At 39.5% G+C, this 25,999-nt stretch overlaps 1 protein-coding gene and 1 long non-coding RNA gene across 23 annotated transcripts in view; one reads left to right on the forward strand and one right to left on the reverse strand.

Annotated features, from left to right (window-relative positions):
* Positions 1-211: 211 nt before the first annotated feature.
* Positions 212-25,999, forward strand: part of BTRC (beta-transducin repeat containing E3 ubiquitin protein ligase) — a 170,873-nt gene continuing 145,085 nt past the window's right edge. For 4 of the 22 annotated variants that reach the window (XM_087932849.1, XM_026701155.2, XM_026701157.2 and 1 more), the window contains exon 1: positions 14,325-14,532. Coding sequence is in view for 8 of the 22 variants with exons in the window: in XM_026701156.2 (XP_026556941.1) it covers positions 14,485-14,532 (48 nt within the window). In the remaining 14 variants the exon portion in view is untranslated. Of the gene's footprint in view, positions 424-14,271; positions 14,533-25,999 lie in introns of those variants that run through there. The other 18 variants (XM_087932853.1, XM_087932856.1, XM_026701149.2 and 15 more) reach the window with 14 other exon arrangements.
* LOC113436659 (uncharacterized) lies at positions 7,005-14,202 on the reverse strand. The gene is made up of 3 exons (XR_015743517.1): positions 14,140-14,202; positions 11,195-11,303; positions 7,005-7,896 (listed from the first exon to the last, which is right to left on the reverse strand). It is a non-coding gene; the product is annotated as an uncharacterized LOC113436659 (long non-coding RNA).

Below are 25,999 nucleotides of genomic sequence, written 5' to 3' on the forward strand. Positions count from 1 at the left end.
GGTATGATAAATAGCCTTCTGTGGCTGCACCTGAATAGGTAACTTTCCACTGTAAATCCACTGTAAGTCCACTGTAAGTCATCAATATTAACGTCATCTTACTGGTCACTGTTTACCTTCTGGCTAATGAAAATTTCTGATCAAAAGAAATGTTTCTCACAATGTTACTGCCTCTTAACCAGATTTTGTCTTGCTTACTTCTAGTGCTTGTTGAAGCTACTAGAAGGCAGTTCCACTCTGCTTCTAGCTGAATGGAAAGAATTTTGTCCAACATACTGTTTCAAGTGGAAGCTATAACACAAAGAAGGCCAACCAAGACATAGCAAGAATTCTGTTGGATCATATTAAGGGCTTATCTATCCCATCATTTGAATCATATATTGGTAACTGGAGGCACTCAGAAAGCTCACAAACAATAAACAAGTAGGTAGTATCTTTCCTTTATTATCAGTTCCAAGCATATTAAAAATCTCTGCTTTCAAATCAGGAGATATTATACAGCTATTAAATCTAGTAATCTAAAGTCTGCATTGCTATTACTATTAATCTTCTCATCACTCCTTATCACCCATTCCTTCCCACTTGTGACTATATGACTGTAACTTTGTCACTTGTATCCTTACGATTTATATTGACTGTTTCCTAGTATGATTTGATTGCTTATTGTACCCTGTGACTATTATTAAGTGTTGTACCTTATGATTCTTGACTCTTGACGAATGTATCTTTTCTTTTATGTATACTGAGAGCATTTGCACTAAGACAAATTCCTTGTGTGTCCAATCACACTTGGCCAATAAAGAATTCTATTCTATTCTATTCTATTCTATTCTATTCTATTCTATTCTATTCTATTCTATTCTATTCTATTCTAATTCTATTCTATTCTATTCTAGTACAGCCTTGACACTTAATACTTTTTTTTTAAAAAAAAGCTCTAATTAATACAACATCAGAACTGGATTCATTCCAAATTATGCTTTAAAATGATACTAATGATCTTTGCTCAGATATAAATCTATTGTGCATAAGTACTTATTTTCAAATTAGTATTCTAGAGTTTCAGCCTATGAAGCAAAATATAACAATCTTTATAATTTGGTCCTGAAAAATGTTATACCCCATCATGTTTCTATTTTCACCAAAAGTTATTTTTTTGAAGCTAGTATTTGAATGGACCACTAAATTTTAGGGTGAGATTACATGTGGCTTGGCTCCTCTCCAAGGCTGGTCTAATGAAGAATAGGCAAGAGATTTGCCAGTTCTTTACTCCATTTGGCTGAATCTGTTGAAATATCATCAGTTCATGGTTGAGCAGAAAAGGAGTGATTGACTTTGCAGTTAGTTTCTAAGCACATGTTTTGGATTGGAATAAGACTAGCTAGGTAGTTGTTTTTTTTTCTGTAGTCCCAATTATTACACAGATCAAAGAGATCAGTAGGCATCTTCAGTAAGGTATCTCTCCCTCCCTCCCTCTCATTCTCTCTCTCTCTCTCTGTGTATATATACCTAGGACAAACCTTCTCATTTATATGTAAAGTAGCCATTAGTCATAGTTCCATTCTCCCAGACTGCCTGATGTACAATCACATTTTGCAGTGGATGAATCTTTCCACACAGCTGCTCTGCTATGAATAATCCGTCACTGGGTCCATAAATCAGAAAAAAATCATGCTCCTCCTTTGCTTGATCCTTACCCAAAGTCATATATTTTACGCGAGGACAAGCTAAATATTCATGAGGTTTTAAAATGCCTCTTCTGGCTCTAAGAGACTTGTTGGGATTGTTTTTATGCTGTTGAATTGAGCTAGCTTTTTTTTCCTCCTCGATCCCTTTTAAACTAAAGTGAAGAATTTAACTTTTTCTGTCATGGCAATCTAGTTCATCTGCTCCAATTCTTCTAAATGTTAAATGTAATGGATTTATTTATTTATTTAATATTTCTATATCAATGTTGGAAGGGCTAGTTTCAGTTCTTTACTTGACAAGTAAAACTACCATCTATTATGTACACATGCTACTCGAATTTCTAATAAATATTCCTATATTTAGCTGCCCGTTATTATTAATATACCACAGAAGAGGACAACTGAATATTTACCTTTAAAGCATTCTTTAATGTGGAGGTGGGAAGGGGCGTTGGTTCTTACCTGATACGCTTCTTTTCGTAGAGCTGTTGAGAGTGTCCAGGTTGGGAGGAGCTCCAGTCTCGGCTCTTCCAGGCTGAGCTTGAAAATTGAGGAACGCCCCTCACCGTCACGTGGTCCTCGGGCACTCCCAGGTTTTTGCACAGACGAGAAGGAAAGTCCTGTTCTCATCACACTCAGGAAAAAAATATATTAGATTGCTCGGTCGAACAGCCAGGTTTCCCACCAGACGGCCTACGGGTGGGGCTGGACACTCTCAACAGCTCTACGAAAAGAAGCGTATCAGGTAAGAACCAACGCCCTTTTCCATAGAGCTGTCTCGAGTGTCCAGGTTGGGACATACCAAAGCTTGGCTAGTCCTGCGGGTGGGGCCCGTCTGGTATAGAATCTCTCCTGGAACCCCGATGACCCGCTGGAAGGCATGCCCAACAGGAGAAAAACCCTGGATATTGGAATGTCTCAACAAGGGGCCTAAAGAGGAGGCGGAGCTATCCGGGAGGGAGTCCCGCCAAATAGGCAAACAGGTGTGCACTGGGACCTGGATTCAAGAAACTGGGAAGATCGACCCGTGATGGGAATTCCCCTGGGAGAACTCTGGGACAGAGAGAAGGAGGGAGGCGCAGAGATCTGTGTGAGGCCGGGAGCGCAAGAAGGGACCCCAGCTAGCATTGAATGGGGGTAGATGTGTTGCCGACCAGTTGCCCAGGGCAGGGTGAGGAGGACAAGAGTGCTCCTGGGGTAGGAGCCTGTTGCAAGCAGGGTTTAAAGGTCGGAGTAGAGAAGGCCTTCTCGCACTCCTTCCTCTTTTTTTTTTTTTTTTTTTTTAAGGGACAAGCGCCTGAGGGCGATTGCATTATCGAGAACGACGGAGCGAACCTCTCCCGGATCCCGGGAGGGCTTCCTGGAAGAATTACCTCCGGACCCATCCGGCTCCGCTCGGTAGGGAGATCTATAGGGAGAGGATCGGTAGTATCTGGCAAAGGAGGAGGAGTGATAAGAACCCTGGCGAGGAGAGGGGGAGCCTCTGAAGTCGGACCTCCTAGAGAGGGAAGGGAGGTACTTGCGCTTGTTCCGGGTCTCGGCCAGGAATGGGTCGAGAACCGGTCCAAATAACTTCCCCCAGAGATGGGGGCTGTTGCTAGCTTAGTCTTGTTTTTAACGTCCGCTTGCCAGTGGCGGAGCCAGAGTAGACGGCGGGCGGTAACCTGGGACGAAATGGCCCTGGTGGAGAACTTTGCCGTCTGGAAGGTGGCGTCTGCCGAAAACTCGGCTGCGGCCAGGATCTTGGCAATGTCCTGGTGCGCCCTGAGATTGGCTGTGGGGACATGCTGCTTGAGCTGCTGGAGCCACTTGATGGAAGACCTGGTGAAAAACGACGCGGCAGTGGAAGCCCTGACTGCCCAAGCGTCAGAGAGGTGAGCGCGGCACAGGGCCAGTTCAGCTCGCTTGTCCTCGGGCTGGAGAGCATCGAGTGAGTCGCTGGGAGTAGAGCGGGAAACCAGGCCCTGCGGGCTGCGTCCACGGGAGGGATCGAGCAAGGTGGAGAACTGCGGTTCCAGGTTAAAAAACCGCTTGTCCTGGGCGTTGGGGGAGGGGGCCCGAGGAGGCCAGCTGCCTAGAAACCATGTCTGAGAATATGGGCGGGACAGGGATCACCTCAGTTTCCGCCACGGGCTGAGAGAAGAGAGAGTCGGGAGGAACCCCTGCCGCCGCTGGGTTGGGTGGGGAGGGGGTTCAGACCCGAGGTGGTCCTGGCTTTGAACAGGAGGGACCTAAATAGGTGCGGTTTAAAGAGCCCTAGAAACGCGGGCTGACCTGGAGGGAGGCCCTCGTCCTCCGACATGTCCCCTTCTAGGGACCTGTTCCCAAAAGAGTTCACTGCCTATGAGGGACCTCATGTCAAGGTCCTGCTCGTCCCCAAAGAGGAAGGGTCCCGGGTTCTTGGGCCTCCATTCCCTCCAACTCCAAAGGTAAGGTTAGGTCCTCTTGAGGAGTTGCCTGACCATGCGAGGCCGCTGATCCTAGGGCCTCGGGGCGCGGGCCGAGGAGCCAGACCGGCCAGCTGCTGCATCTGTTGCGCTACCCTTTGCCGGATGGCCAGCTCCATAGCCTGCATTAGGTTTTCGGGTATTTCCGCCATGGGGAGAGACTCCTCCGGGCGCAGTTCTACAGCAGTGATGGGCAAGGTGATCTCAGGGGCCTGTCCAGGCTGTGGGGAGAAGCAGAAGCAGGAGGGGAGGGGAGAGGAGGATGGGTGGAGGTTGATGGAACGGAAGGGTCCCGGGGCACAGAGCTTGACTCCTGAGAGCGTCTGTCAATTTCCCTTTCGAGGGCCCTGTGTCGCCTAAGGGCATCCCTTTGGGAAGCTTTGGATGGTTCCTGTGCCTGTTTGCGCAGGTGGTGGGATTGGCCTTGGCCTTCAGAGAAGTGCCACGAGAGGTATTGTCGTCTGCCATCTGGAGAGGAGAGAAAAAGGAAAAAAAAAAATTTTTTGGTTAATGGGAGGTGGTTAACGGGTCTGGGTACAGCCTAAGCAGAGGCTGGAACTCCCAATGCTCGTGTTGCACCCCTTTTTGTCAAGGCCACAGAATTGTTCTGTAACGTGTTGGGAAGTAGGGCCTAGCCGGGGCCAATCAGCCAGAAGAACGCCAAGCTGTCCCTGCCGGGCGAACCGGGAAGGGACATGGCAAGCAACTAACTCCTTAGTTGGGGGGACTTAGGCAGGATTGCAAGGTATTTGAGCAGTCCCAGGATCTGCCCAGGAGTCAGGGAGGCAATGCGGCCTACTGGTAGGCCTCTGAAAAAAACCAATGACCCTGGGGCCGCAGGCAGAAGGGAATAATGTAAGCTGAAACCAGGTCTGGATGCGGCCTACGGGAGGCCGGGAATCCCAACGCACGTTCCACACCCCCTTTTAGTCAAAAATTTTTTCTGTTTTGGTACGCAACCAGGGCCTAGCCCAGAGACCAATCAGCCAGAAAGGTGAACGCCAGGCAGCTACCCCTGCCGGACGGACCGGGGAAGGGGTGGGGGGCAGAGCTGCTACTTCGCCTGCTGGGGAAAAAAGGCTGCAGGGCCAACAGACCCTATTTCTGCAGGAGGCCTGTTGGTAGAATAAAGACAGGCTGAGGCGAGGGAATCCCAGGCTGCCTAATAGTCAGTTAAGGCTGCGGCCTGTAAAGGGCCTCTAGTAATGGCGGACGGCCATGCGGCCACTCCCAAGATGGCGGCCGTTCCAGGGCACACCCAAGATGGCGGCCGTTCCAGGGCACACCCAAGATGGCGGCCGTTCCGGGACACACCCAAGATGGCGGCCGTTCCGGGACACACCCAAGATGGCGGCCGTTCCAGGGCACACCCAAGATGGCGGCCGTTCAGGGCACACCCAAGATGGCGGCCGTTCCAGGGCCCACCCAAGATGGCGGATGCCACAGGGGGCCCGAGATGGAGGCCGCAAATAACGGAGGCAGCCCCAGCAGCAGTAAACTCCCAGGGAAGATTAGGGCCTTTGGGAGAACCAGGGAAGCGTACCCTGGGCTAGAAGGCGTTCGCGGGGGAACGGCGGCTAAGGCGAGAGAGGCAGGCAGAAGCGAGCGGCCTCGCGCGGAGCGATTAGGCGGCAAGCGAAGTGGGGGAGTGCTCGAAGCGCTCGTTTTCTCCCCTTAAAGAAACGGCTCGGATATTAAAAACACTCCTGGGGAGTTCAAACCTGAGTTCCTGCGCTGCCTGCCGGTGATCCACGTGAAAAGCAATGAGAGAAGAGGCCTAGAATGCTGAACGACCGGAGCAAGGGAAAAACAGCCTGTTAGCCACGAGGCTGAGCAAAAAACTGGGGAGTGCCCGAGGACCACGTGACGGTGAGGGGGCGTTCCTCAATTTTCAAGCTCAGCCTGGAAGAGCCGAGACTGGAGCTCCTCCCAACCTGGACACTCGAGACAGCTCTATGGAAAAGTACTCTATGGCAGTGGGGAACAATGCACACATAATGTGCAAGGTTAAATTATGATGCATTCTTCCTATATTAGAAGTGAAAATCTCCATGAGTTTAGAGAGTTTGTTCCTATTACTCTTCTGCCATGGTAAAAACACTTTTAAAGAAATGTGCAAAGAAGAGTAGGCATTGCAAGTGACTCTAATAACTAATTTGGATATACCATGAAAATCCTAAGGATTTATATAACTTGTTTTAAGAATTAGGCTATAAAATAGTGCCAGCCATTCAACCAGAATATTTCATGTCTGATTCTGGAGTTAGTTTGAAGACTAGAAGAGTTGTTTCATATTGGAGGTATACTAGACTGATTAGAATAATAAAATATTCAGTGCTCGCTTCGGCAGCACATATACTAGAATAATAGAATATTCACACTTTTTCCAATAAATTAATGTTCAGAATGATTCATTAATGCATCTTAGTAATTTAGTCAGCAACACTGTAATGTAGATGCTATCATCTTATGTGCCATGTGTGCATATATGTGGACGTGGTGAGTTTGAGCATGAATGGTTTTTCCTGAAGTAGAGGCACCAAATTTTTGGTGAATGGGGATTGTTTTATACATACCAGTAGAAGGCACAACAGGTGAGTCACACAGGCAAGTCTAGATTTCCAGGAGAATTTCAGTCCTTTCATTATCTCAGTCTTTATTATGTATTCATGACATCGAAACCTCTTTCAGCTTTGAGACTGTAACAGTTTCAAAACTTCCAAGAAGTCATTCTCCTCCCTCCCTCCCTTTCTCCCTCCCTCCCTCCTTTTAAAATTGAAAGTGATGTGTAGACTCATCTATAAATGAATTTACCTTCTTCATAATTCTGAAGTAATTTATTTGATATTTTACACTGATTAGATTGCCGCCTTCTCAACAATTAATGCCACCTTCTCGTAGTAGGTATTGCAAGAAATTTTCTTACTACTTCCTATTCCTCACTGTCCTTCCATCTCCTCACTTCAGTCTGCAGAGAAGTAATACAAGAAGCTGCCTGAAAGGATTGTATCAAATCTGAATGCATGCAGATAGTAGACCTGAAAATATCATTTAAAATCATCATTATTATTTAAAAGAGCTTATCTCAGGTAGTAAAAGCTTAGACAGTAAAAGCTTAAAGGAATGAAAATGATAAAAATTCCCAAGTGTGTCCAAGGTTAATATTGCAACTTCCTAAATGTGTCATTCTGTGGATTTCTGTCTCCAAAGCAGGCAGGCAGTCATTCATACCTCTGGGATCCCAGAATGGTAGAAAGGTACCCGCCTTGGAGCTACATTAAATGCTTCCATCTTCACAACTGATAGTTGTGTTTCTTTTCTTAACATTGTTTTCTTTCCAACCAGCATTTCCATTCCCACCTACCTTGTAGGAAAAACAAGCGGCCATCACTTTTGCTAATGTGGGTAGAGTTAGTACCGTTTTGACAGACAAGAGAATTAGCACTCTGTGAAAACTTGATTTGGAGATAAGTGGGGCTCTTCTGCTCCTCCTGCTTTACCAAGAAGCTCTCATTCAGCTTGGAGCTCAAGTTCTGTATCCCATCTCATTTGTCTATCTGCAAGATCCACTCAGTCTTTTTTACTCTCTTACATTTCCCCACCTCTTCTTTCTCCCTCCGTTGGTTTCCTGTTGCTTTGTCACTCTTGCCTTCTCACATTCTCTTCATCTCTACCCTCAGTCAGTAGTATGTCTATCACATCTCTTCCTTATTGGTCACTCTGGCATTGCTGGGGCTGGTATTTCAAAAAGGTAGGTGATCCTATGACAAAAAACTAGGTGAGACCAGAAAAACAACTTGACCTAAAATTATATTTACTGTCTGCATCGTTCTGTTGTTCCGGTTTTGAAAGATTGGGATAGGTTTTTTTTTAAAGTAAGTTAACGAATAAATAAAGTTTGAATTTAATTAATTATATAGTTTATATGGTCACGCCCCTTAGAATAAAAAAAACCCCAGAGGTTTGAAGATTCTAAAGATACATCCACGTGTTTCAGTGGTTACATACTGTTTGGATTTTATGTCTGTTATAGTAACAACATATCTAGAATCTGTTTTGGAAAACAACAACAACACTGTTGCATTTTTTAAAACATCTCTATGAGACTAGATGGTAGCAGGGGGGAAATGGTGGGGGAAACGTCAGTGAAGATAAGCACAGTGAGTAGTAAAGTCAGGATTGAGGAGATAATGAAATGACTTTTGATCTTCTTTGTAGCAATTGTAAATACAACTGTATATTTACCTCTTTTTCTAAAGTTATATCATGATACTCTTCACATAATCAATTCCATCTAATCAGCAAAGAATCCTAAGTTCATTTTTTATATTGTACACACAATAAGTCCATAAAGGCTTTCCAATCAGTTGATTGGAAGGAGACTGGGGTTTCCGATCACTTCTTTATACCCTTTTTCTTTCTTTTCTATTGTTCTTCTCTTTTTCTTTTTTGCACTTTAGCTTTCTCTCTTATTTCTTCCTTTCCCCACTCCTCATTCTATTTTAGGTTGTGTTAATTTTTGCTCATTTTTAAAACTCTTAATAAAATTATATTTTAAAAAAGTTTTGAGGAAATAATGAATTATTTTTTCCTAAACTACCATCTTTCTTCTCAATTTTCTCTTTCATAGTTATTTCCCTTTATTTAAAACAAAGAAAAGGAATCTATTTTTTTTAAAAAAAATGCTATTGTGAAAAGAATAACATGATACATGTTATTTAGCTGTTAGCTGACCTTAGATATAGATATGACCAGAATTATTGCATTATGAGGAAGCACCCTTAAATAATATTTTGCAAGGGTATTTTGAATTGGTGTAGAGGTTATGTGGCTGCATCTTTAGTTATATTTGTTTGAAGAAAAATGTTTGTGTGACAGCCAAACATTCATCTGTAGTTCCATCTGAAACAAGAACAGCCTGTAATATGGTCCTTGGAAAATGAGCTGAGGAGGGAAGAATTCCACAACTTTTGTCAGTGTTAAGATTATTTGCAGCATCATAAATTGGCTTAAAAACAACTTTTTTTTAGTCAATTAAGCTGAATTTTCTGACAAGAAAAACAAATAACTGTTAACCTGCAGAAAATGTGATTGTCTTTAATTCTCCCAAAATAAAAACAGGTAGAACTGATATCTACAATTACAAGATCCTCAGGCGTGGATAGTTTTCTAAGTTAAACTAAAAAAACCTCTTTCACAATAAAAAAGTAATCACAGATCTTCAATAATTGCTTCAACAACTCTGATTTCTCTATTTGTCAGTCATGCAGATGCCTCTCTTGATTTATCCAAGGATCCTCTGTGCTGTTACAGATGTTTATATGATCATTCCAGAACTAGAACACCTTAATTTATCTTGGACCGACAGTTATAGCTGCTTTTAGATTGTATAGCATATATTGAACTCCTCAGGGAAACAGCAGGTGTTCCTATCTGGGCCTGAAATTCTTAAGAGGACTGTATGATAAAAAAAAACACACACAGTAAATGTTTTTTTTTCCTGCTGCTACTATATTTCAGCCATAAAATCTTCCTTCATTGTTATTTTAATAATTTTGTTAAATGTAGATCTCACCTTTCCTTTAGAACTTCAAACTTGATTTCATTGAGTGCTGCATCAAGGTTGTTTTGACCTCGGGGAGGGGAGAAGTGGGCAGGGCGAGGTTGACATCACTTGTGTTGGAGGTGCCTGTATTGGCCTGAGTGCTCTGCCAACAAAAATGGACTCCCAAGCTCTGTTTTCGGCTGCAACAGCCTCCTGCAACACTCTGCCAGCAAAAATGGAGCTCAGGAGGGATGCAAGCTCCATTTTTTCTGGTAGAGGCATTGCTGGGTGGTCCTTCGCAGTTTCCAGAGCAGCTCCACGGGCCAGATCTAAGCACCCCATGGGCCAGATCTGGCCCACGGGCCTTGAGTTTGACACTCCTGCTTTAGAAGTTCAAAGGAAATGTAAACAGTGCTTCCATCTTCCGTTTTTCCTTACAACTCTGAGAGATAAATTGGACTGAGAAAAAGTAGACTAAACTAATTCAATTAGCTTCTGTGGCTGATGCTGGACTTGAACCTACATATTCTGTGGCCAATCTAGCATTTTAATTATTGCACTATACCAAGTAAATAACTTTCTAAATAAAATAACTTATTCACACACTGTTCAGTTAATCTGTTTGGCTTCTTGATTACATATCTGTTTGGTATAACTTATAATTGATATTGATAGTAAAATCAGATTTCTGCTGATAAAATTTACACTAAATAATTTGTTGTTAGGGTGAGTGTTACAATATTACTTTGGAAGACTGAAGGCAACTCTGTGAAAAGTGGAGTCAATGACCATAGTGGAAAGGAAAGCAAGTACATCATCAAGTAGACCAGCTCTTTGAAAGCAATCTGGACAAAAAGAGGACTTGAAAGTACTCCAGGTAGTTGCTCCTTATGAAGAGGCTGCAAGAAAGTGGTATGCAATGGATTTAGAGCTCTGGGAGACAAGATAATAGCCATCTTGCTCAAACTATGATCAGCACATCTGAAAAGATACAAAATTTGTGTACTTCCTTTTCTTATCATTTTCAGAAATTGCTTGTTAAACTGCTTTTCAGCTATTAGAAACTTTCAACTTTGATAAGTCTGACAGCACCCTGTAAGTTTCCTTCAGTCCTTAGGGAAAAAGTGTTTAACAAAGGGTTTTGGGTTTTTTGAATAAGAGTTCAGAATAAACGGAATAAGAGTTCAGATAAATTTAACATAAGATTTTGGAATTAATTATAAAGAATCTTTCCTGTGGAAAAATGCTTTTGTTTTGAATTTTTGTGAAAAAAACATAGCAAGATAAGATTTTAAAAATTGGGACAGTAGAAGGAACTAAAGGTTACAATTAAAGGAGAACACAAGAATTCGATTTACAATTATAAAATAAAGCAAAATATTCTAACATTAGACATACTGAAGGATATTTTTGAAAGTAGGTTTAAGATACAAAAGGTGTATCTACAAAATGAATTTCAATCATGAAAAAAGTAAAGTTCTACATCAAATGCATAGGTATAAAATAGGTGGTACCTGGCTCAGTAGTAGTAACTGTGAGAAGGATCTTGGAGTCCTAATGACAATCATTTAAATGTGAGCCAGAAGTGAGCTGTAGCTGCCAAAAAGCCAACTCAGTCCTAGGCTGCATCAACAGAGGGAGAAAATAAAGATCAAGTAAAGCATTAGTACTACTTTATAATGTCTTGGTCACATTGATCATACTTGAAACATTGCATCCAGTTTTGGTCACCATTGTCACCAAAAGGACAGTGCCAAGCACTGCACAGCACTAGAAACCTCAGAAAACAGTGCTAAGAAAACTCAAGCCAGCCTTAAAGAAAACTAAGAATCACCAGCTTAAAGGAAAAAAAAAACTCAGAGCAGCCTGCTAAGGGCTGTTACAAAAGTAACAAAAGCTGACCACAGAAATACTTAAGTGGAGCCATTAAGATAAGGGGATTCAGGCTAAAAATAAACTTTCCAAAGTAAGATGAAGCTCCCTTTTTCCTGCTCCCTAATTCCTAAAATAGGAAAAGACAAAAGATTGAAACAGGATTAGTTCATCGGGGGCAGGAAGGAAAAACTCAGAGCAATCACTAACCAGGACAAAGCCATCAGAACAGGAATTGCCCAGCACCCCTTTATTACATCACCCAGCAAGATTCAACCAAGCCTGGGACTCGAGACAACCTACAGTTACCCTTCCAAGGAAGTCTGACAACCAATCAGGATACATTTCTTACCACAGGAATAGGAAGCAAGTTCAAAGCCCAACAGAGGGTATAAATCACTCTCCCTCTCTCAATCATGTGCTCATTTTTTTTGTGCCCAGGACCTCAAAACCATGTGTCCTGTCCACCATTAAACCATCCTTCCAAGCAGTCTCCATGTTTCCAGTGTCTTTCTTACAACTTGGAACTGAACCCAGATGGACATTTCTTCCAACACCATGCTATATAAAAGATGTTGAGACTTAGAAAGAGTGCAGGGAAGAGAACAATTAATCAGTGGAACAGCTTGCCTCTAGAAGTTGTGGTGCTCCATCACTGGAGGTTTTCAAGAAGAGATTGGACAATCATTTGTCTGAAACTGTTTACGGTTTCTTGCCTGAGCTGGAGGTTGGACTGGGTCTCTTCCAGCTCTGTTATTTTGTTCTGAAATGATGTTAGCTTGTAGTCCTAGTATAGATTCCTGGCAGGATATATGTTTCCCAAGTTTTTAGTGAGTTACTAATATTTCTAAACTTAATAAATAGCTAAAGTAAAAAGGGACATAAACAAGGTAAATGTTTTTGGAGACTTCATAGGTTTGTTTATAAAACTGTGGGATAGCTAGTGTCCTGGGGAAATTCAAACCTAAGATATGGACACAGGGTTGGGGGTGCATAGTTGTAGACCCTGGATGTTGCTTTTTTTTTTTCCATTTTCTTTATTGACTTTCAGGTAGTACCACCTACAGGCACCTGCAAATCTGAATAGATGATCAATTGATTATTATTACCTTTGTTGTCAGAATACAACATGTGTACAATGAGATTGGCTGAGCCTCCCTTTGTGCACCCCCCAACACAACTCAATTTGAATCAGAAACAAAAAGAATGATTTATTAATGCAACTTTCTGGTTTTCACAACATGCTGAATCATAAACTAACACGAGATTAGATTTATACAGATGATTGATGATGGAGACATTCTGCTAGAACCCTTAACCATCCAAAACCTTAAAGGGTACCCATCAGCACTTTGATTTTAGTGAGGCAGTGGATAGTGAGGCAGGGGACAGGCTTTTTGATATCACACCTTGCTTGTTTTATCCCTACTTCTCCAAGGAATAGCTGTGACTTTTCTCTGACTGACAGTAGAAGACTAATTAATAATTACTGATTATAATTTTATGTGTGTGTGTGTGTGTGTGTGTGTATTAAGTTTTCGCAGGTACTTACATGTATGGTATTCAGCTTTGTTCGGGTATTTATATATATATCTATAAAATCATAATCAGTAATTATTAATTAGTCTTCTACTGTCAGTCAGAGAAAAGTCACAGCTTGTTTTATAATCTGATATATTATAAAAATCACTGAGGTGTAAGATGCACTTTGGTCCACAAACCTAATCTGCAAATCTGTTTAAAAATTCAAATTAAAGCATTTCAAATTTAATGTATTCCATCACATCCTTGGTAATTAGTTCTGTGGTTGATCTGGTGAATTAGGTCTTTCTGTTAAATTTTTTCCCCCAAATTCAAGTGGAATTTGCTCTCCGGTAACTTAAGATCCCATTCCTCATGATCTTCCAAAGAAAACAGGTGAATGAGTAAAATGAGTACCAATATACAACTAGTTATTTTGGGCAGGAGACTAAAATGGTTACAATTGGAAACAAGAGTCACAACAAAGGACTGCTATTGCAACATATATTTTTTTTTGCATATAGAGAGATCAAAGTGCTGGTCTTGAGGGGCTATTCAATAAGTTGGTTCCCTTGAGTTACTTGAGCCTCAGCAATTATTTGATGGTGGATGTATGTGTGTTAAAAACAACCCTAACACCACACACAGTACTATATTGGAGTCACTTTTTTTTTAATTGAGCAGCTAATTAAAAATGTTAATTCCCTCACTAAGTCCATATATCATTCTAAGCGGTATATTTAAGCTAATGCTTACTGAATAAACACAGCTGAAGCCACACAATATATTAACATATGTTTATAGATCACAATGGCTGATCCATAAGAGGTGTTAAGACCAAAATGCATTCTTTGGTCGGGCACTGCAAGCCCATTCTGTGCAATGGTACAATTACATAGATAGCAATGTATATATGTAATTATATATATAGAAAAGCCCAACAGTATTGTCCTAAAAAAACGAATTCTCACAGGCTCGTTAAAAAACTTTAGTTTTCATGAGCTTTTTCTCTCTCGGAATAGTAAAATTAAATGTGAAATCTCCTCCTCCTCCTCCCCCCCTTTACCTATTTCAGCTACCGTACTCAGCCGATAGCACAACCGCTTCTATCAGCCCCCACTTTCGTGCTCCATAAGAAACGATTAGTGCAGCATTTCCTCTCACGCAGGGATTGTTGGGAAGTGTAGTGTTTTGGACACTCTGGGCTGCTTCTCAGGAGTTCCCGAAACTACATTTCCCGTTTCCATGAGTCGGAGAACAAGGGAGCTTTCTCTCTCATAGCGCCGGCTGCGGCCTTGCACTAAGTGAGAAAGAGATAGGCTTGGGGGAGGGGCGGCGTAGGCCCAAGGCCGGCTGAGGCCCGGAGCTGGCGGAGGCACCGCAGTTACACCAGAGACGAATTGGCGAGGCTATGGACCCCGCCGAGGCTGTGGTACAAGAGAAAGCCCTGAAATTCATGGTAAGAAGGAAAAGAGTGGGGAGGGGATTGAAAGAAAAAAGGGGTTGGCAATGGCAGTTGCTGGTAATGGTAGTAGAAAGAGGATGGGGACTTGTGGAGAAGGAGATATTTATGCGGGTTTACTACAACTCATAAGGGCAACAGTTATCTTTTAAATGAGTTTAGATAGTCTAGAAGAACAAACAAACAAATACTTGGCAATTGAGATTCTTACGGCGTAGTGAGTAAATAAAAGAAAGCAAGCAAGTCGTAGGTTCCTCCATCAGGTTTTTTTTTCCCTTTTCCATATAATTGATCCTCGGTTGTAGCGGGTTTGATATGGAAAGAAGTTCCCTGATGTGGATTTTTCTGTTTAGTTTTTTTTTTAATGGATTTTATAAAAATCTGGACTGAAGGCCTGGCTTTTATAACGAAGAAGCTCAGAAGGCCGAATTTTGAATCAGAAGATTGTGAGGCTGGGAGTACATGTTGAAAGGTGTGATGGGGTTTAGGGAAAATGAAAATGCTTATTTTTGAGGGGCTTGCCCCTCAAAAAATAAGCATTTTCATTGCACCTGAGCAACACAGGGCATGAAGCATTTTATACAAATGATTTTTTTAAAAAAAGATGGTTAGCAAGCCTAACTAAGGTACAGAAGAATTTATGTAGTCTTTGGTGTCAAAGAGGTTTTCAATTTACAAAGTAGTTCATGATAGGGTTTTTTTATCAGTAAAATGCTGTGTTGTGTTATAAATATTGTATTATGGAATTTTGGATTAGTTACATTGCATTGGAAAAAGATTCTATTTGTAAGAGGTTTTTTTTTTAAGGCTAGATACATGGTTGCTAAATGTAACCAAGGAATATAATCTCTACTGTGATGGATATGTTTAAGGCTGTTATTCTATGATGAGCATTCTTTGCTGCCTTTCCTTATTGCATCTTGGTGTCATATGACAGAAAAAGCTACGAGGACGTTCTTTTCTCTAGGTACACACAAATTGGTGAGTTTGTGTAGTAACTAGTAACTTTCCATCTGCATTTCTCCGAAACCATATGGTCCACCTCCAACCTTGTAATGTGTTGTAAGTAGAGCCATCTCTGAGTAGAAATTGTCTCTAAAGCAATAGAAACATATACTATACCTGATACATAGTGTACCTAAATACAAAGTACCTGATACACCTTTCTTCCCTGTTGGCCTGAAGGCTTTCATCCTGCTTTTATTGATATGCCAAGAAGTCTGCATTTCCCAGGCATCTCTTTTGGACCAGTCACATTCTCTTAGCTCAGCTCAGCTCAGCTCAGCTCACAAAGTTGTGTGAAAAATAGAAGGAGAAGGTTTGTGGAATTTTTTTGCTGCCTTGAGTAATTTGCATAAATAATAAAGGTGGATACAAATAAATAAATTTATCCAATAACCACTGTATCCAATAAGTGCACTAGTACTGCCAATTGCCGAGTTTGGAGAAAGGTAGCTCACCCAAACCAAAATGCTAATCAGTGGTCCATCTGCCTGAATCATAAGACTCCCTGAATTTATTGACACCCCATCCAATAGTGTTCATTAACAGAAAAAAGATGAAAAATGTAAAGGCAGATTGTAAGTTCAAGGATCTGTTTCCCTCCCACCCTCCAGCTATGTGCATTTGTATGGCAAAGCAATAGGCAATGTTTTAATTCCATGGGAGCTAGTGCTATTGACATATATTTTTCCTATAAAGCTTGCAGGTGTTGCGTGTTTACTAGTTTTCGTATTATTAAAGGTAATCTCAAAATTTGGGAGAAACAAGCTATAAGGCAGTGGAATTATGGTGGGCAGTGTGTACAGTCAGCTGATCCTTGCAGGCAAGGAAAAATGTATGTACTCATATTGAAAACGAGGGAAGAGATAAGTCTCAATTTCAGAAAGTGTAAAGTAGCTGAAAAAATTTACAGTATGTTAAACTATTGCAGCTGTAGGGTGTGATTGATGAAAGACTGCCAGGATATGTAATATAGAAGTAGTTTTCAGTGTCACAATATTTGAAAGCTGAGGTTTGAAAGCTAAAATCTGTTTTACTGCCTAGTCCAGTTAATACCTTTTTAGAAGCAAATAATCAATTCCAGCCAAAATGTCTTTTGTTACTCATGTTTGAGTATGCAACTTGTATTTATTGAAAGGGCATCATATGAGTTTGGTAGTCTAGAATATACTGCCTTTATTGTGATATATTTGTGTTAATGAATATGAATATATGAGTTACGTTTTCTTGCATCTCTGGCTATTGTATCTATCATTAATGAGGGAAAAGATATTAGATACTTCTGCCTGACCTACTTTCTACTTTCTCAAATACATAGGTTTGATGTATTCTTAAAAATACCTGTGTTTATCTCCATAAAACTCATTGAAAAAATGGCTTTTTCTGTGGGAAGAAGGACCTCCAAGTAATTTTTTGTAATTTAAAGCTAGAATCACTTGGAAGATTATAGATTCTACAATTAGAATATCTTTGGTTTTTGAAATGGTTTTGATGAAATGGTTTTGGAAACCAAAGTGCTATATATTTCATCATTTTTGTATTGGCTATACCTGATCAACACAATACTAATCAAAAGTTAATTTACCTAACAGTTAAAATCATTTCACAAGCAGCCACTCTACTCTTTCCTCTTTTGGTCCTTTTAAGACCACCAGGCTAAATCAATCTCTGATCAACCCTGGGTTACCATTATAGCTTTAGTTGTGAACTTTTCCTGACGTCTTCACCAACTTATGACATTGGATTTAAAGATTTAGGATAAGGGTCTTCAAACTTGGTAAGTTTAAGACTCGTAGACTTCAACTCCCAGAATTCCTGAGCTAACATGACCTGAAGGAAGAATTCTGGGAGTTGAAGTCCACAAATCTTAAAGCTGTCAAGTTTGAAGACCCCTGATTTAGGGTATGACAATTTCTTTTTTTTCTGATTCTGCATACAATCACTTGTTAATCATTATTAGTAAAAATACTGGTCATTCTGCCTACAGAAGAGCAGTCACAAATGGTTAACTGAAAGGCAAGATTAGTAAATGTGACCTGAAAGAACATTCTCAGATTTTTTTTTTCCTTTGAAAAACTTTCCAAGTACACAACCGTACTATATTCTGGTGCTCTTATTTAAATGGGACATGAATTGTTCCTTACTTCAATAGGGTAATTTTGCCCCAGTTGGATGGCTATGAACACAGGCTGGTGAATGGGGATCTTTTGACCAACACTATGTTCTTCCCTGTCCCAGGATATTTGTGGTTATTGGGGAAGAAATGTTTTCCTCTGAAGGGACAGCAGATCACTTTTGACTACTTTCCCTGATCATGCAGTAGAGGTGCAGATTGCTTCAACTCTTGCTTGCTTTTTCCCCATATTGCTTGGGATACTATAATCAGGAATGGAGAGCAGATGGAGACAGCAGTAAACTCACAAGCATCTTCAGTCAGCCAGTAGGGACTCAAGTGATTTTTCTTCCTATCCCTCATTGTCTTTGCTGCTTCTGGGCATTTTCACAGAGGTTCCTTTGCATTCTAGAAACTGGTAGTTGATCTTTTCTTCACTGGTGTGAATGCATACGCTTCTGTATGGATCTTTTCAATTTCTCTCTAAACTGCGAACTGTAGAGGTCATAATATCTTCCTCTAAGAAGAAGACAAATGTGATGAATGTTCCATGCAAGGAGAAGACTTTAATTCAGAGTTGGTGGGGAAGGAGAAAGTAAGAAAGCTAAATGAAAGGAACAAAACTATCCTTGAACAGACTTAGAGAAAAGGTAACCAACCATCCTTGCTGTTATGTCCTCAAAAGAAACATAACTGCTGACATTTTGTGGTATTTGTCCAGATGTTAGTTTTGTGGATAGATTTGAGTTGCATCAAAATGTTTTTCAGTAGATAATTCCTATTACAATGCAATGCCAAATTAAGTACTTTTCTTTTGATTCCAGGTATGTTGTGTAAGCATAAGAATTGTTGGTCAAGAAAGCTATGCTTTCTGGTTCCTTGATCTTGTAGATGTAATATATGAGTGCCACAAGCAATAATAAAAATACTATATTAACAATACTACACTATTAAATCATTTCAGGTTGTGCTATTTTTAAGCAAATAGTTTCTTGAATAGTTACTATTGAGTATACATATTCTGTATATACCAGTTTTAATTGGTATAATTAAACATAAAATACTGAATAATATATTGTAAGGAAATGAGGATATAGCCTTGGCAGTTCCAGCTTTTCTACGATAAAATCTATAATATTTATTTAGCATATGGCAATAAAAACTGTAAAGTGTCTTGAAAAGATTTTCAAAGCTTATGCAAATGTAAGGAAAATAACATAGATGGTTTGTATTTTCTGTAACTTAACCTGAATTGGATCTTGGATCTTTTGGTAACCTTTGAGAAGAGATGTTTTCCCTGAAAAAAGTCCCTATCCCATTTCCTTCATTTTGAATCATTTTCAAGGAATCTCTTTATTAACTTCTCACTCTGATTAGTTGTTCGGCATCAATCTTTAGCAATAATGGTGATCACTATCATTGCCCTTCAAAGATTTTGAGGACCTTCCCAGTTAAACAGCTTATTTGGAAACAAATATTTTAGGTGACCTTCATGGATTAGAATTGTCCTGTTGATGGAGTCCTGAGCTCTTTTATATGACTCCTTTCATACATTATATTTGGTTAGGAAAAATAGAAACTTTTAAAGATATCTTAAGTGCTGTTGTAGCCAGTAATTCTTACAGTGGTAAAAGTTTAAGAGACTATCTTTGTATATCAAGAGTAACAAAGTTAGTACCATTCAGATGTTTTACATAATGAAGTCCTCAGCTAACAGTTTGAAGGAATGTGGAAGTTGTAATCCAAATTTATGAAAATAGGTTTCCTTCATTTGGTCTGACCAAATGAAGGAAACCTACCTGAACGCGTATATATATACTTGTACCTGTGAAAATCTATGAATATGAATATATATATATATATATATATATATATATATATATATATATATATATGGCATTCGGCTTTGTTCGGGTATTTTCCCACATCATTGTAGTTGTTCTTTTAAAGTTGTAGCAACGTTTCAGCAGAATCTCATCTGCCATCATCAGGCTTCTGTATCTGATAGTATCTTCATGTATCTGATAGTAACACAATTGGCAAAGTCCAGAAATATTTCACAAGAAGAGTGCTCCGTTCCTCTACTCATTGCAGAATACCTTATGCCACCAGATTCGATATTCTAGACCTAGAAAACCTAGAACTACGCTGCCTTCAGTCCAATCTAAGTATAGTATATAAAATCATACATTGCAATGTCCTACCAGTCAATGAATACTTCAGCTTCAACCATAACAACACAAGAGTAAACAATAGATACAAACTCAAGGTTAATTGCACCAAACAAGTGTGTTCCAGCTTTTTTACTGTATTTTTGTGTTTTGAACACAAAAATGCAGTAAAAAAGCTGGAACACACTTCCTCACTAGTCCAACATATGAAAGCCACAGGTCATAGCATTAACTTCAATGGCACCAAAACCCTAGCCTCTACAGAAAATCCCAGCCACAGAATTATCAGAGAAGCCATAGAGATTTTAAAAAGACCTGAAAGCATGAATAGAAGAGATGATTCCACCAGACTGTCAATCATTTGGAAGCCTGCACTCACAAACAAAAGAATTTCCACACCACTAGCCAGGCAAACACCTGGCCACAAACAGATCCCCCCTGATACGTCCAGCTCAAACACACCCCAACCAGGCACCCAGATGAAACCTAGCTTCCTAACAAATGATAGCCATCCATTTACTCAGAGCCAAGCTGCACTAAAGGCCTCCAATAAAGGAACACAATGTTGCCAGCCAATCAAGATACAAAAAGAGCTCCAAAACAGACAAAAGATATTAGAAACACCAATCAAGCAGAACACAGCAAACTCCAAGACCAATAACCACAGACCAAGACTCCCAACCAATCAGGATGAAGAAAAAAACATTCTGGCACAGCAATAGGCTAGCCCCAAATTTAAAACTGAAACCACTGTAAAAGTCTGACTCACAGATGAACACAATACAGAAGCCTGATGATGGCAGATGAGATTCTGCCGAAACATTGCTACAACTTTAAAAGCACAACTACAGCGACGTGGGAAAATACCCGAACAAAGCTGAATACCATACATGTAAATACCCGTGAAAACTTAAGAATATATACATACACACACACACACACACACACACACACACACACACACATACATACACATATACATATATATGTATATGTATATGCATATATATGTGTATATGTATATATGTATATATGTACGTATATATATATGCATTCAGATCTGCTTTGTCATGTTGCCCAGTATCCCCACAGATACATTATTTAATTTCTGTCAGACTCCATGCTTCACCTAATCTTATCCCTTATTTTGAAGATTCCTGAAGATTCCTGAATATAAAACTTATACACATACTTATACACTTATACACATGTTGTTTAATATATACTGGTCACATTGTTTCCTTTCATGATAAGCAACATTACTGTGTGTTGAAAAGGAGTTAAGAAATAAAGTGTGAACATGGTTACTTGTATCTGTGATACATTTCTACTGATCATAAGGTTATACCTTTTAATTCTGGCACATTTTGGTCAGTGTGCCCTAAGTTTAATCAAAGTCCAGTGTTAGCTCAAACATGCTCGTGGTAATATGTACAATAGCATTTCTTTAGATTAGCCCTTGCAAGGCAGTACAGATAGTCCTCAATTTACAACAGTTCATTTAGTGATTGAAGTTACAAAGGCATTGAAAAAAGTGACTTATTACTGTTTTTCACACAACCATTGTAGTGTCATGTGGTCATGTGATCAAAATTCAGATGCTTGGCAACTGACTTGTATTTTTGACCATTGCAGTGTTCTGTGATCATGTGATCACCTGTTGCAACCTTCTGACAAGCAAAGTCAGTGAATCAGCCAGATTCACTTAGCAACTGTGTTATTAACTTAAGAACTGCAGCGATTCACTTAACAATTGTGGCAATAAAGATTGTTAAAATGGGGCAAAACTCACTTTGTTTCACTTAGCAACAGAAATGTTGGGTTCAATTGTGATTGAAAGTTGAGGACTAACTGTATATCTGCATATCACCAATTGGTATGGAGATATATTTAGTGAATTGGTACACCCAATTGGAAGCTAAAATACAGTATGTGTGAGGAGGTATGTAAGGTTTTTTTAGAGGGAAAATAAAAGGGATAAGCATAGCTCAATATTTTATATTAAATTGTGCCCACTTTTTTTTAACTGAAAACCTCAAAGAAGTTAAGATGGTAGGTATTATCCGGAAGAACTAAATGGAATGATAGGAGCAACCTGAGCCATCTGATTGCTTTTTGGCAAATTGATATTTTATGATTGCCATGCTCACTATGACAACGATTCTGTCTGGGTAGCCAAAATACATTCTCAGATCTGCCTACCAACTTGGATGGATGGATATATGAAAAATATCTGATAACCATTAATGTATTTTATAGTTGTTGATAATTATTCTTTTTTTATTTGGCAGGTGTCTATTGTTGAATGTAAAGTTAGGTTCCATTATTATGTATATAATCCTCCCTACACATTTGATCTTTATCCAAATTCCTCCTTTTAACAATGTCGAAAAAGTGATAGGAATGGGGTTTTTATATCTTTGCTCAAATCTTACCAATCTGAACATTCATTTTATATTTTCTTTAGCTTGCATTTTTCATATAAAATAGCTTGCATACAAAGAAAGCCAGGAACATCTTCTGAAAGAGTTGTGCAATTATGGAAAAAAGTTCCCATTACTTTTCATTATTCAAATAGAAATGCTTCTTATGTGTTTCTGAATATCTTTGAGCACATTTTAAAAGGATTATACAGCTGTAATAATTATAGTGGAAGCATCTTTCAGTATGTAAGGATGATGTGCATATTGGTTTCTTAAATATATTTTTAAAAGATGGATGCTTACAATTTTAGAACAGCTGTGTTCAATATGTACACTGTAAATCCAATCAACGTTTCATAGTTAATTCAAAATATTTTATGTTGAAGTATTTAAGAAATCCATAAAACCTAGAACAATTTCCTAAACTTGTTTTGACATAAGTTGCACCTATACTTTGCAAGGATAGTATGAATGAGATTAATGTCAGTGTGTATATATGAGTTAATTTTCAAATGGCATCCATGGTTCTTAAAAGCACAAAGGATTAGCCAGAATTTTGACTAAATAAAGTCCTAAAGTTTTATATGTGTGACTGCGTCAAAAATGAATTTCTTTTTCTAAAGTAGCTTCAAATGGTTTTGCTAAATGTAGGAATGTTGTGATGATTATCTTTTTAATTAAAATGAGAAATCTTTGTTTAAAGTGGCATTCTTTTTTTTTACGGCCTCTTACAGTCTTTATAACAATCATTTCTTAAGTCTGAATGTTTTTAATTCCAGGAATCCATTTATATAAAACTATCTTAGACTTAATTAAAGAACAATTTCTTACAAAGCTTGTAAATAGCCAGGAAAAAGGGAAGGACAGAAAATAAAACTGACATTCATGCAAACAAACTGATTTTTACAAGGTATGTAATATGCTATAAAAATACAATAAAGCCTTTTTTTATAAGAGTTCATATTTTCTGATCCTTGTTTTAAAAGGTATTTAAGAAAGATATCAAAGTTCTGTGATTCAACATCTGTTTTCTTGAATGGGCCAGTAGCTACTTCAGGTTTTACATAATTAATTAACAGTGCACACAGCTAAACTACATTTGTTTAGATGCTTAATTAAAAATACCTTTACAATTCATTGTTAGGTTTCTTTTGTCTTAGTTTTATCATATTTGAATTCCTTTTTAAAAAAGACAGTTGTGGATAATTTAACTGGAAGACATGAATTATACTTCTTGGTTTCACATTTTCTATTTTGAATTGAAGGTTTGTAAATAATCAAGTCAACAACAAAAATTCTTGAATTTCTAGAGATTAAAAAACCCCAGAAGCATTTTTCTGAGGTTATTATTCTTTCTTTATTCTTTATTGGCCAAGTGCGATTGGACACACAAGGAATTAGTCTTGATGCAAATGCTCTCAATGTACATAAAAGAAAAGATACATTCGTCAAGAATCATAAGGTACAATACTTAATAATAATTATAGGATACAATAAGCAATCAAATCATACTAGGAAACAGTCAATATAAATTGTAAGGATACAAGCGACAAAGTTACAGTCATACATTTTCCTTTACCATTTCACAGACTTTACATTTATGAATTTATGGAGCATCCTGTTTCTTTTTTCTCACTTCCTTCAAAAAAGTAGTTCCTGTTACTTGTCCCAGCTTCTGCCAATCTAGAAGTTCAAAAGCATGTAAAAATGCAAGTAGAAAAATAGGGACCACTTTGGTGGGAAGGTAACAGCATTCAGTATGCCTTCAGCATTTAGTCATGCTGGCCACGTGACCACGGAGATGTCTTTGGACAGCGTTGAGAAAATAGAATAGTTGCATGTAGCCTTTCTATTTGTTTTGTGTGGTGGATATGAGTGGAATTTCTTCTTTTCCATGACCAGAATAGAAAGTTACACTGGGCTTTGGAGAAAAGGAATGAGTGTTATTGTTGTCTTCATTTCTGGCAGTCTATAGACCAGGTGAGTGCAAAAGTGCCAGATTGGTTTAAACCGCATGACAACCCTAATTTGACCAAGTAGTTGGTCAAATTATAACATGCCTTGATTAATGATCAATAGTCCATATTGATTAATGATTAATAGTCCATATATGTATTAACAGTCTGTATGTTCTATTAACATTTCTTCAGCCAATTAAAAATATTTTGAAACATTTTATTCAGTTTACAAATAAAAATAGTAACATGCCACATTTGTAACTCTATGGGAGTATTATTCTTGTTTTCTATTTGGTTATTCCTGCAAACTTTAGGAAAGAGTAGGTTGTAAATATATATTACAATTACAATAAATAAATTACATATATTATCACAGAGCTTTGAAAATGAGTAAATGTCATATACACTGCTCAAAAAAATAAAGGGAACACTTAAACAACACAATGTAACTCCAAGTCAGTCACACTTCTGTGAAATCAAAGTGTCCACTTAGGTAGCAACACTGATTGACAATTAATTTCACATGCTGTTGTGCAAATGGAATAGATAACAGGTGAAAAGCATAGGCAGAAAAGCATAAGACATCCCAATAAAGGAGTAGTTCCTCAGGTGGTGACCACAGACCACTTCTCAGTTCCTATGCTTTCTGGCTGATGGTTTAGTCACTTTTGATTGCTGGCGGTGCTGTCACTCTAGTGGTAGCATGAGACGGAGTCTACAACCCACACAAGTCGTTCAGGTAGTGCAACTCATCCAGGATGGCACTTCAATGCGAGCTGTGGCAAGAAGGTTTGCTTTGTCTGTCAGCGTAGTGTCCAGAGCATGGAGGCGCTACCAGGAGACAGGCCAGTACATCAGGAGATGTGGAGGAGGCTGTAGGAGGGCAACAACCCAGCATCAGGACGTCCAGCTCTGCCTTTGTGCAAGGAGGGACAGGAGGAGCACTGCCAAAGCCCTGCAAAATGACCTCCAGTGGGCCACAAATGTACATGTGGCTGCTCAAACAGTCAGAAACAGACCCCATGAGGGTGGTATGAGGGCCCAACGTCCACAGGTGGGGGTTGTGCTTACAGCCCAACACCGTACAGGACATTTGGCATTTGTCAGAAAACACCAAGATTGGCACATTCGCCACTGGCACCCTGTGCTCTTCACAGATGAAAGCAGGTTCACACTGAGCACATGTGACAGATGTGACAGGGTCTGGAGATGCCGTGGAGAACGTTCTGCAACATTCTCCAGCATGATCGGTTTGGCAGTGGGTCAGGGTTCCTCCTAATGCAAGACAATGCTAGACCTCATGTGGATGGAGTGTGTCAGCAGTTCCTGCAAGACGAAGGCATTGATGCTGTGGACTGGCCCGCCCATTCCCCAGACCTGAATCCAATTGAACACATCTGGGACATCATGTCTCGCTCCATCCACCAACACCATGTTGCACCACAGACTGTCCAGGAGTTGAGGGATGCTTTAATCCAGGTGTGGGAGGAGATCCCTCAGGAGACCATCCGCCACCTCATCAGGACCATGTAGGGAGGTCATACAGGCACGTGGAGGCCACACACACTACTGAGACTCATTTTGACTTGTTTTAAGGACATTACATCAAAGTTGGATCAGCCTATAGTGTTTTTTTCCACTTTAATTTTGAGCGTAACCCCAAATCCAGACCTCCATGGGTTGCTAAATTTGATTTCCATTGATAATTTTTGTGTGATTTTGTTGTCAGCACATTCAACTATGTAATGAACAAAGTATTTAATAAGAATATTTCATTCATTCAGATCTAGGATGTCT

The sequence above is a fragment of the Pseudonaja textilis genome, chromosome 4 (genome assembly GCF_049901715.1).
Source record: "Pseudonaja textilis isolate UNSWEBS1 chromosome 4, rPseTex1.2, whole genome shotgun sequence".
Lineage (NCBI taxonomy): Eukaryota > Metazoa > Chordata > Lepidosauria > Squamata > Elapidae > Pseudonaja > Pseudonaja textilis.